We start from the raw sequence: 13215 nt of genomic DNA, 5'->3' as shown, positions 1-13215 counted from the left end.
AGGTTTAGACTTATAATCGATCGACCCAAATATAACTGACCAGCAGAACTTCGTTAAGAGCAACATCTTAATTAATTACATAATCTAAATACTGTATTTAACACTAGACGGCCGAATGTTGGATATGGTCCTTTTTTGCTGGAAATGAGTCAATCTCAGACTCAAACATCAAAATTGAAGCCGTCTATTTTAGTTTCAAGAAACTTAATTCAATACAATTTTTACACATAATATTAGAATGCATTTTCCGCAGAAGTCGCCACAGAGGACCTTATTTCTATTCCTTGGCAATAGAACTATTTTTTAATATTTTCTGTATTAGATACAGCTTCGTAGTTGTAGCGACCGCTTAGTCCCATAACCCATTGATTGCTGTTAAACCTGAGACATTATAGAATACGTGAAGAGGCCAGCTGTGAAAGCCTTATAAAATGTTATAGTTACCGGACACACTATTTATTTGTTTCAATGTTTGCACTTCGATGCTTTGAGCTCAATAATAGAACTTTTTTATTGGTCCCCTTCGCTTTAGGAAGTAGCGTGGAAAACGTTGCGATGGTGCCTTTCATGATATTTGCAAGTTTAGGTAGCTCTTTTCTACATGCCCGGATTGTTCAAACCAAACATGTTTTTTTTTTTTTTTTTTGTTATGAAAGGCTTGGAAAATAATTGCCAGTGGTAATATTTCGTCCGCAAACTAAATATGGGTCAATGGTTTTATAGATAACAAATTCGCTCAAGGGAATATTCGATCCGCTAACCACGTTCTTACCCAAATAGGTAGAACAATTTAGAAGATACTTGCTTCTGACATCCGCAACTAGCCAGAATTTGATGTCAAATTTATCGGCATCCGTTGACTAAAGAGATACCTGGCTTTAGTTGAGAACAATTGCTTCTTGACTGTTATGTCTGCGCTTCACTTTCAGATAGAAAACGAGCTCTCTTCTCTCCTCCTTATAACTGTATCAGATGCATCAGATTTGATGTTTGATTCGTTTTCCATTATTTATTCGTGTTATGATTTAACTCTCTTAACTTGGCCGACAATTGCTTCCGTAAATATTTCACTTACAAGCAAGTTGCGGCAAATGTTGCGAGAACTATTGTTATTATTTTCATCAGTCGCCAGCTGCGTCGGCAGGTCAAGCATCATTAATTTGCATTTGGCTTTACTCTATTTAAAATTTGCCTCTATTTAGAGAATATTTAATGAGTTAATAGGTGCAGCAAATATGAATTTATGAACTAAGGATGCGAAAGAGGAAGAAATTCCTATTTGTTATACATTTCATGAATGATTCAAATTCGCTCACCGCGACAATCTAGCGTTAAATGCTTAACCTTCGATAATTCTGGGCGAATTCTAAAGCAAATGTACTTGACATTCATGATTGGTTCGAACAGAGAAAGACAATTCACGGTCTTTTCATTTTGGCGGAATTGTAAATAGAAACTCTTCATGCCCTATCTAAATTTAACCTGTCGAAGGTAAAAAAAAAAACCTTAAGTCCGCCTTCTGCTTCATATGATAGTTTGCAGTTGTAATCGTGATATTAATAGATCGAGAACGAGAAATATATGCCTATAAATGCTTAAAGGAATCTAATCATTATTTTTCTATACATTGTAAATATTTAACAAATCCAACGTGTTCTTTGTCACACTATGTTTATTATAAATTCTGCAAAACATATTAAGAAATCTATAGCGTAGTTTTGCGAGAAAGTTTTTATTAACTTACCCTGAATTTGAACGTGGATCCACTTCGGGCCATGATAGACGGCGTTTGCAGAAAGCCAATGGCGGACGAGGAGGTGGATCTGTTTGGTGTAAAGGCGAATTACGCTGGCGAAATGAACCGGTACGCGGAGGAACTAAACATTCCAGAGCACGAGATTGTCTTCGTTGACTTAATGGCGTAGAATTAGCCGATGCTGGAGCTGGCGGTAATAAAGGAGGTACAATACTTAAAACCGGTGTACCCGGTGTAGGTATTACTTTAGGATAACCTAAAAAAATAATAGAAACATTTTTTAAATTTCATTTTTTTTTTTTGATAAAAGTACTTAGCGCTGAAATCAATAAATAAAGTTAACAAAGTGCATCATAAACGAGGCAATGACGATTTCCTAGCAAGAAATGAAAGTACAAATATAATAATATGCTATAAATTTCAAAAACGCGATTATATATATACATGGATTTTGGACATTTGTATATTCACATTTGTATTAGTTGGTCAACATAGTTATCGCAATCATCATCATAATCACAATCGTCATCATCATCATCATCGTCATCATCATTATTATTATTATTATTCAACGAAACCATAAACAGAACCTAGAACGGATATCCGTTAAAACATTACGTTTATCAATGCACACATATACACAGAGTTAACTTGTCTTATAACTTACTATAAACATTTATTATATTTGCATGTTCACGTACAAAATACTATATATAAGCGTTTACTTAACTATTAGACCATTAGTAAGGCAACCACAAACACCAGCTCCAACCTAACCCAACAGAATGCGGTTGTTCATCTTAGCAATATGCCACTAATATCCTTGAAAGCAAAGCTATTATGGTACATAAAAACGTTAAAACTACGTACCGGCATCATATATATATATATATTGTAAGTGAGCATATATGCTAAATACTATCGCGAACATTTGCATATATTTGAAATGAAGAATAACCAGAAATTCCTTATGTACTTTGCTTTATATTTGAATATTCACATAATTTCACAATTCGCCTTTCATATTGGACTATGTTTCTTCTTATCCTTATCCTTTTTCTTCCACTTTTTGCTGCCCTTATTCTTATTCTAGCGTTTGTTTTGTACATAACAAATTTTGGTAAAATTTTCTTACTTTAATAACTCTGAACAGTGTCGCAGTATCCCTCCTTCCCATCCCTCTACAGCTTAAGTACATTTCCGTTTCCTAATTTGCATACATATGACCAACCGAACATCCATACATGCCATACCGTACATCGTATGCAAATCTTGTGTATGTAACTACTTTGCGGTTATGTGCGTAAAAGCAGTGATAAACTAATATATATGTACATAAGAAAAAAACTCTTCAAATTACTAGTACTTATGTCGACTTGTGTCCTTTCGTTATATCCAAGAAGATGTAAAATGTGAAAAGCTTGTAAATTTCTTCAAAATATTCAATGAATTTATACACTTAATAATTTTTCCTTACATTCTTCTCTCCAAAACGTAAATTCTTTTACATTGCATTTTATATTTAATTCGTTTTGTTTGTTTTTTTTTTTTTTTTTTTTTTCTTAAATAATATTTATATTTAATCAAAGCTTGCTTACGCACAAAACAACACTTAAGTTATAATTACTTTAGTTGTTCATTTTTTATTGCCCGTTGTTGGTTAGCTTTATATTTTTATCTCTTTGCCTTAATTAGAATAGGAATAGGTTAAGTGCCCTATATCACAATAACATGAAAATTAACACTGAATTGTCAAAACTTTTCTTCATTCTTTATTCATTTAAAATATAAAAAAAAATAAAAGTATTTGTATTGTTCGTTGTGAGTCATTTAAACAAAGAGGAAAGTTGTCGCTTGCAAGGTTTATGCACATAACTGCATTGCTTCGTAATATTTAAGACGGGAGTACTATAAAAACTAATGTAAGATTTAAATTTTTAATTGTGCTTTTTTATAAATTTTATAGTTAAAATAAATACGAACATTATATAGTCGGGCAAGGCCGATCATTTAATACCCTACACCCGATTCTTTAACACAATTTTTAATTTTACTATGGGACACATATCTGGTTCTTATGTAAAGGCAAATTTTTCAAGTGCGTACTTCTGGGGAAGTGGGGCCAAAACGCAACCCAATGTAGTACAAGTTTATTACCTTTAAATAGGGCAAAATCCAACATTAGGCGTAGGTGGTCCAAATTTTGTAGAGTTAATTTTTATATGAAAATAGTATTACGGGTCAACTTTCATCACCACATATGAAAACTTAGACTTGCTGCTCTACAGAGGATTAATTTTCGTAAAAATCCTTATTAGGGAAGGATTCAAACAGTAGGCCAAGATGGTCAAAATTTGGTACAGTTAATTTTTTATGTCAAATCACTATTATTATGAACATTAGTTTTCATTATATGAGAGCGGATTCAAAGCCACGTCCCAGCCAGTCCAAAGTTTTCATATCAATTTAGATTACAATTTTTTTTTCCATATAACGACTTCTCAGAATATGGGTAGTGGTCGAAAAGGTGGGACGATCCGAACCATTTTCAATAGCGTTCGTCCTTGCGTCCAAACTCATCACTGTACTAAATTGCATCAAAAAATCTGAAAAATTGCGATCTGTAGCTTGAACACATAATTACATGGACGGACATCAGACGAATAAAGAACTCAATAAAGAATTAAATAACAATTGTTCTTTGAATATACACGGCCTAACAATATAAACACAAACGAAAAAGATACCTTTAGTGTTACAAGAATCTTTTGGTAGTAAGCCCCAATTATCGTCTGCTTTACCAAGCCTTTTAAAGAAACACGTAAGAAAGTTTTATTCCCAATCATAAAGATTCCGACAACAGATAACATAGCGACGGACGGATGAACAAGTGCTTCCAGTGTTTTATGTGAACAGCTGAAACTTGAGATAAGGTGATGCCTTATCCTGTGGGCCCTGTCAATAGGCTAATCCCCATCATTTTGCGTATTTCACTACTTCTGAAAAAAGAGACCAATTATGTAGACTTTATTCTCTTGCCGGACGAAGACAATGCCTACCAAACGTCTCAAACATTTAGCATAGCCACAACTTCTACTAAAATTTCTTCAAGACGCATTCATAATTTATAAAACGGAACCAAAACTTCGTACGTATCATCCCCGCTCTTATTTTGTAAAGCCTTAGGTAGTAATTTAGACGACATATAACTAATTATTCAATTCTTTATATTACGTGTATTCTGGCCTAACGCTCTTCGCTATCTTTTGTCATGGACTTTGAGACTTGATTGCTAGCGGGGAAAATATAAGCACTGCCCAGATAGTACTGCTGATAGCAAAATCTATGGAGAGTAAGTAATATAATCTCCACAATAGTGTGACTATTAAAAAAAGATATTTTCTTTAAAAAAAAGAACTTTTTCCGACACATCACTTGACTTGAATCTACTGGAAGGATCCCGAAACGCTGATAGTATAATAAATCTAATATGCGAATATGGTCATCAAACTAGGGCTATATAGATTTTAGACCTTATAATGACCTTATAATGATAGAAAACTATATAGTTAAAGAACATACGGAAATTATTAAAATTTATTGTCAAATAATTGACTAATCTATCTATTCGACTTACGTTTCAGGCATTCACGAGTAAGTTCATGTTTGATTAAACTGCTTCGTAAACAAAGTACAATTGCGTACTTGGTACACAGAAACCTCATGTGCTGGCCTTGAAATGTCTTTATGTGCACAAAGATTAACAGAAATTAAAAGAAATTATAGGCGACCACGTAACCCCTACTAATGCCAATGGAAAATGACCACCAAAAGTTTGCACGTTCCACACAATTTGAAACCCAAGAGCAAAAGTGACCGAAAAGTTTACAAATATCCAAAGGTGATTGGTTATTAAATAAAATCATGAAAAAAACAAAAAAAAATTGCTTTGAGCCGATATCTAAAATAAAACTGATGAACGCTGAAATAGAGACGAGTTTTCATTAATTTCTGGTTAACAACGTTTCAAAAGCGTTTTATTCGAGAAATCTGTTTCTCGTCAATTCATTACATATTTTCAAAAAGATATTCTGCTTGCACTTAACCGATTATGATATGTTATTTATTTGAATTAGGTTTTATTGAATTTTATTTACGACTTACATCATCCACTTAAAGAAATGTTACATTTTATGGCTTTCGCAGCAATTTTATGAATTACTTACCCAATAATGGATTTGTGGCATTTGGATTTCCAATGACTACACCACCCGCTGGATAACTGCTAATGCCGCTGCCACTGGCCACTGACGGTGCTACAACACTGAAGATACTACTACTACTACTGCTACCACCGCTGCCTGTGCCGCCCAAACTTTGTATGTGTGGTGTAGGTATAGGCGTAAACGAGCTGGTCGTTGTAGTATTGACATTTTGTGGCTGCTCTGTGGACTCTTGACGTGACAAAGAGAAACGACGATTACCTAATCCGAGACTTGAAATGCTACTGGTTACATACTGTTGCATCGAACTGAGAAAGCTCATATTGACATATGTCACGACGTCCGCCGACAATTTACGCGCTATTACGACGAAATTATAACGCAATTATTGTTAATGTTGTCGATGTTATTACAGTTAATCTAGCCGGAGCTTTTGAACAATATTTTGTATTTGTATTTGTACGTTTGTGTTAGATTTTCTGTTGTTCTATTATTTTGTCCCTTTTATATATATATATATATATACATATATATATATTTATATGTACACATATATATATATATATATATATTTTTTGCTTAACAAACTCTTTATGATTTCGGTTTTATTTATTATTATGCGTGCGATTCTCTTCTTCTTTTTTTTTTTTGTGTCTCCATTCAATAGTTTCGTGTACACATGTGTAATGTATATGCTCAAAAGAACAATAACCAATTGCCTGGTCTGGTCGAATTGCTAACTGCTGGTAGTAGGTAGGGTTGATGGTGTCCTCGTTAATTTTATTGCGTTGAATGAAATTATTTGCTTAAACAAAGGAAAACTGTAAAAGGCGAACTCATCTTTGGGCCTTAGTTACCCACTCAAAAATTTTCTTTTGTTTTTCGTTTTTTTATTTTTTAATTTTTTTTTTTTTTTTTATTTAATTATTTATTTCCTTTTTTTTATTATTGTTGGGGTTTGTGTTTTATAAATTGGTCCTGGTAGAAAAGATTTTAAACAACAGCTGATTCGTGTAATGCCATTGTTTTCAGAACTCTTTCATCCTTATAATGATAGTATATATACAAACTGAATGGATTTTATATTGTAATGCCATAGGCGCGGTTGTTTCACGCTGTAAGAATAAATATAAAGACGTAACATTTTAATATATTTGTCTTGAAATTTGTAGCAAATAAATAAAAAAAATTAAAATTTTTTTTCTCTTTTTCATTATTTTCATTATTATTTTTTATCAACAACTTTTTATGCCCACAACCAGAAAGTTGAAATTATATTAAATACTCGATTTCCATTGCAACAGATTAGATATGAAAGTGCAGCTATCCAATCTTAAGCAATTTGATACCAACTTTATGGGGAATTATTTCAAAATTTGTTTTTCTTCTCTTCTCTCAATGAAAGAAATTTTCGCCTAACATCTTTAAAAGTACAATTCTTGCACGTACTACGGGCAAATACACATAAATATATACTAGCATTGTCAGTTTGATTGTAACGTACTTCCACTAGAGCTAATCAAGTTCATGTATACTTGAGTTACGTACAAGCCCTCTAAGTTAATTTAATCATCTCGCTCGGTATGTGTTTAAAATTCTCTGCTGAAATTTTCGCGATCACAAAACCCATAATAATAAGTAAGTGTGAACACAGACTGCATACATTTTAAAATAGACGTAATTCAAACATAGAGACTTAAAAAAAATCGAAAAAGAAAAACATGTAATCAACGTCAATGTCACAAGTTTGCGAAACTGAAAAGAATTTCGTATCGAAACTTGTGCGTGAAGTAATCCGAAGACTACGAAGCAAAGGGATTGCTTAATATCAAGATCAAGAAGAAGAGTTTTACACACACATGTGCTGCAGTATATAAAGCAGTATTGCGATTATTGCGGTAAATGGTAGATTCAAGATTCGTTACAGGACTTGGTGGACCTACGAACGCTGATAGCCCAAGTAATACGGATCGAAAGGTTCCCAATTTTTTTTTTTTTTTTTTTTTATGAAAACTCTTGCACTTTTATATTTGTATGCATAAGTTTGAAGAGAAAAATGTCTATTTATTGTATATACTATAAGCCCATCGATAGAGAGAAACGTCATAGGCAAAGGTGTTCACTTTTTTTTTAAATTTATGATATAAAATAAAAAATTTATTTTCCACCCACTCACACTATTCTATTATTCTATTTCACGTTCGTTTTATGATCGTATAAATATATATACAACATATATTTTTTTATTATGTATTAAATTACAAAGCAGAAGTTACCGCAACGGTAATACTTATCAAAATAGAATGTCACACACATACACTCAATTATAATATATATATAGATATATCACCCATTTATGCTTTGGTTGTTTACGATTATGTAGTTTGAGAGTACTTGAAAGAGCATTTTAAAAACATGTAAGTACACACGTACATACTATATGCGCTTTATGACAACTCGTAATTGTAAATCCCATCCTCTGCTATCATCTCCTATAGTAAATATGGATATGGATTGGTTGTATTGTATTTCTTGCACCTGAGTGACAGAATCGTACCATGGCATATTATTAATGAAAATATATATTGACTTTACTTAACTTTAACTTTATTTGTTTATTTTCATACATATCAACGAAGGATGAAGAGTACAGTCATTTTGTCACAACGTTTGCAACGCCCAAAAGGAAGCATCAAGGACCCCATAGAGTATATATGTGCTTGATTAGCATCCTAAATCAATTTAAGCATATCCGTCTGTCCGCCTGGATAATGTCTGTCATAAACAACAAAAATGAAGCGCCCAACTTCAAATGTAGTAGAAACGGTGATAGGCCTTGCACGCAGCCTGATATTGAAAATGGGCCAAATCGCACGAAGGACACGCCCACAGCAACACGTAAACGGAGAACACATCTGTTGAAATATTTGGTTTTTTGTTCATTACTCATAAACTATAGCAAATAAATGTACAAAAATTTTAACGCACATTCTATGGACGGTGCTGTACTATCTGTGCACAAAAATGGAAAAATTGACCACATCAACCCAATATTGTAATGTACCGAAATATCATTATTTTTTCAATATCTTTATAACACGCAGAAACAAGCTTCAAAAACCCCATAAAATATACAAATACTTGGCCAGTTACAACTTGATGACCTTGAATGGACCTAAACATGTCGACCTGTCTGTCTGTCTATCGATCTGTTTGCGTAACTGTACAGCATTTGTGGTAAACATTCTCCCGTTAGTAAAAATGAAGTTACCGGCTAAAAATTTTGCAAAAGAATTTGGAATTCGCCTAAACTTTTAAAAGAACACGCCTACCACGCTCACATGCGACAATACGACAAAAAATTTTATTTTGAAAACAGCGGAAATCAACTGCACGCCCTCTGTATTACAGAGCTAGAAAATTTTGTTCTTTTACTTCTTTTGTCTTTTCTTGGGGTAAACGGTGATGAATAGGCATAAAAGCATTCGGTCCCGACCGAATTTAATTTTCTTATTTTCTTTTTTTTTTTGTTTATTTCTTTCATTCCTGCGCTCACATTACACTTACTTTCGCGTTGGATCTATGAGTGAAAATGCGCCAGAAATTCATTGGCTAAGATTTAAGTTTGTAGTACGAGTTAGGAAACAGAGCTAATTAAAACATAATAAACTGTATACATATTATGTGATTAGTATTTCGAAAGACTATCTCTACTTCGATCTTTTGAAACTGTATATAAAGGACAAAAAAAAGAAGCATGCATTTGAGTTCGGCATTTTTCATACTTTTACTTTACTTGAACTACAGCGTAGTTATACCGCGCAAGTGTATACATGTGCAAATAATATATGAATAAAAATCCATAAAAATACTACAAAAAATTAATTTATTTTATAGCGAAGAATACGTGGGAAGATTATCCGTTGTTGGCTTTAAGTTTACTAAAACTCAAAGGAAATCTTAAACAAGAGCCGTTTAAACATTCGTTACTTAATGTACGTAGAAATCTTTCTAAATTGCGTGAAGGAATTGCATCATTTATGATGGCGGCAACTTTTTCCTCAGGTGAGATTGAACTTTATAATATATATTACATTATTATTTTATATACCCAGTTATTATGTCGATAAACTCATAATAAAAAATCGGTTGCAAAAATTAAGAGTATACGCTATAATGTTGTGTAAACAACAACCTAGAAAATAAGAACGAGAAGAATCTCCAACTAAAAACGCTCTTTCACAGCCCAACCAACAAATCTATTCATTGCGAACCTCTTAGGAGTTAATTCATTCCATGTCAATTTACTATATAATTTATTTTCATCAAAGTTTTTACTTTTTTTTTTGTGATTTTTTATAAATGCATGCGGGCAAAAAGGAGCGTTCTGCCAGCAGGCCACATTGAAAATGATAAAGAAGATCACATCAGCGAAAATGGTACATTAGTTTTAATCCTTGTTTGTCTTTAAATGAAGTCCTTCTATTATTTCGCATATGAATGATTTATTTTTAATTGATGCTCTTTCGACCGTTACAGATTAAAGTAAACCAATTTAATGCTTAATAAAAAAAAAAAAAAAAAAAAAAATAAAGAAAAAAAGAAATAAAACTTGTAAAATAAAGTAATTACTTTGAAAAACGGATACAACATATTTAGGACAAAAAATGTAACGGACATGGCCTCACGAGTTTATACATTCCAAAGACTGCTAAACTAATCAAACCATATATTGTAACATATTTGCAGACGCGTGTACTAAATCGTTTTTGCGGAATTTCCAATATTTTTCGAATTTGCTGGGGATCAACATGCCCCCACAATTCAGAAATACCATTTATATGACCAACGCCGACAATGCCAACAACACGCACTGGCCGTGGACTGTTCGCGTCATCGTCGATCGATTGAGGTAGTGCGGCCAATTGAAGAGAATGACATAAAAATAAATCGCGTTCTCTTATGAAAACGTTGGAGAAACCTGGGAATTCTCCGGCCATTTCTTTTGTTACTTTCTCCAATAAGTCCTGTTGCTTGCAATCTTCCAATTCGTCCATATTCGGCATGCTACCGCCCGTTAAACGCCACACCAGCTTAACTGTCTGCCAAAATGATAGAGCATGCAAGGCACGGTATAATGTAATGCGTATGGGACGATCTCCCAAATGTAAAATGCATCCTGGCAGCTTTTGAATTTCTTTTAAAGCTCTACGAAATTCACCGCCCGGAGCGGTGCCGAGATCTTTAGCGATATGAGCACTCTTTTGAAGTAATAACATGAAGAATAAGCCGCTTATCCAACCATATGTTTGGAAAATACCTCGAATCTTAACTAAATTTAAAGATGTAGCATCTTCAAGTAGACTTTTTTCATCCATATTTAATATAGGCAAACGCGAAGGACAAAGTTCTACCATGACAACATCTGGCCGAACATTGCGTATAACAAACGAGACATCATCCTGAGACTCTTCACTAAAGTGAATGGTTCCAATTAGATAAACTTTACTACCGAATGGTGTATTCAAGATCCTCACCGTTGAGGGTAAGTTTGCCTCAAATTCTTCGACAGTGTCGTAAACGGTTAATGAACGTTTAGTTTGCGGCTCAAAACTGTTATCACTGATAAGACTTAAATTAGCAACCGATGTCGGTGTTTTAGATTGTTCCGAGAAACTTTCTGCATTTGTTAATTTCAATTTTTGTATACTGGATTCAAGTGAAGATTCATCGCTTCGCCATGTCTTATTGGAGGCACTCGCCGCAGTCTTCCTTCTGGGAGATTTTTTAGTCCCAATGGCAATATCAGTTTCGTCTTTTATCGTAATTTCCCTTTGAATGGTATTATTATCAAATTCTTCTTCCGACGACGATACAGTATCGACTGCAGAATTGACAATATCCTCGTCTGTGCGTACATTTTTGCTAATTCTTAAAATTGATATTTTGGGATAATTCGTTTTCAACATCACCACCTTAGCGGTTAATTGAGGATTTGAATCAATTCTTTCCCGCGACGTAACTGTATCCGTACTTTCTGACTTACTAAATTTTACACTAACATTCATATTTTTTAAATGAAAATCGGATCCTGAATCTGTATCGTCTTGTGATATACTAGCATCGGTACTTTCCGGCTGAATTAACTTCACGTTTCGGTACATACTTCGTAAATGAACGTCGTCTGGACAACGGGTTAAAGTGATACATGGTACCGTTTCGTTGGAGAGCGATGCCTCAGCGTCTAAAGGACTTGTCAAATTCATTGCGGTAATCGATATTGAGGATGTTTTAATTGAGCAAAACTTCGCGCTGCTACTAACAGACTCTTCTAAATTCAAAGAAAGAAACTTTGTCCCATCGCTATCCATACCATTATTATTATATGAGTCTTTATTTACAACAGAACTGTTTTCATTAGTCTGCAATGAACTAAATTTGTTTGTTGCTTTTCGACTCTTCTTGCTCGCCGTTTTATTGATGTAGGTAGATGATAAAGCCATAACGGGATGAACTAGATGAAGCAATAGATTACGGTGCTGGGAGATTTGACTTTGCAAGTTTGATTTGTATTGAAATGCAAAAAAAAAATCACAAAAAAGATGGTCAAATATTATCGCTTTCAATTTGTTACTCCTCTTCCCATGTGATCGGTTTGATTGCTCACGAAACAAAATAAAAGTTTTCTAAACAAACTAATGATTTTTGATGTGTGAAAAGCAAAATAAATTATTCAATTTTTTCTAAGGTTGCTTCAATTCTTCTCCCTTTCATTCATAGATATTCTCCTCGTTCTCCAAATTTAAAACTTTAGTAAATGCCCGTACACGTGTGCAAGTGCAATATTTCGTTTTCAGTCTTTCAATATATATATATATATCTATATATATAGCAGTTCAACCTAACCAAATCTAACTATATACCCCGAAATCTGATTCTGATCAGGTATATATATATTTCTTATAAATGAATTTCTTTACTAATCAGATGCAATCTAAACACATAGACTTGCCATCCGCCGTAATAAGAATCAGGTTTAGCCTTTTCGAAATTTTTGTTTCAATTAAAAGCAATCAGCTTCTAAGTTACTAAAATTACAATCTAATCAGCCAGCAAACTCTAAAATTTTTAAACACATTCTTTATAAAAAAAAAATAAATAAATAAAAAAAAAAGTGTAAGGAGTACAAAGAAATTGATTCTATTGCTGTAAGTAATCAATTTTTGTAGTTTCACA

At 33.3% G+C, this 13215-nt stretch overlaps 2 protein-coding genes across 2 annotated transcripts in view; both read right to left on the bottom strand.

The window, feature by feature from the left end:
* The window catches only part of LOC119632188 (BAI1-associated protein 3), a 32298-nt gene extending 25830 nt beyond the window's left edge, over nt 1-6468 (bottom strand). The window contains exons 1-2 of the mRNA XM_038024991.1: nt 5983-6468; nt 1745-2012 (exon numbers count right to left, since the gene is read on the bottom strand). Of these exons, the coding sequence (XP_037880919.1) occupies nt 1745-2012; nt 5983-6301 (587 nt within the window). The 5' untranslated portion in view covers nt 6302-6468. The remainder of the gene's footprint in view (nt 1-1744; nt 2013-5982) is intronic.
* Nucleotides 6469-10634: 4166 nt separating this feature from the next.
* LOC119632134 lies at nt 10635-12482 on the bottom strand. The gene has a single exon (XM_038024907.1). It carries the CDS (start codon nt 12480-12482, stop codon nt 10635-10637), a length of 1848 nt encoding a protein of 615 aa, XP_037880835.1.
* Between the last annotated feature and the right edge of the window lie 733 nt (nt 12483-13215).

This window comes from Glossina fuscipes, unplaced genomic scaffold (assembly GCF_014805625.2).
Source record: "Glossina fuscipes isolate IAEA_lab_2018 unplaced genomic scaffold, Yale_Gfus_2 1, whole genome shotgun sequence".
NCBI lineage: Eukaryota > Metazoa > Arthropoda > Insecta > Diptera > Glossinidae > Glossina > Glossina fuscipes.
This window is presented reverse-complemented; position numbering and strand designations above follow the sequence as displayed.

Coding starts and splice junctions, on each gene's coding strand:
- LOC119632134 (XM_038024907.1), bottom strand. CDS start 12,482: ATGGCTTTATCATCTACCTACATCAATAAAACGGCGAGCAAGAAGAGT.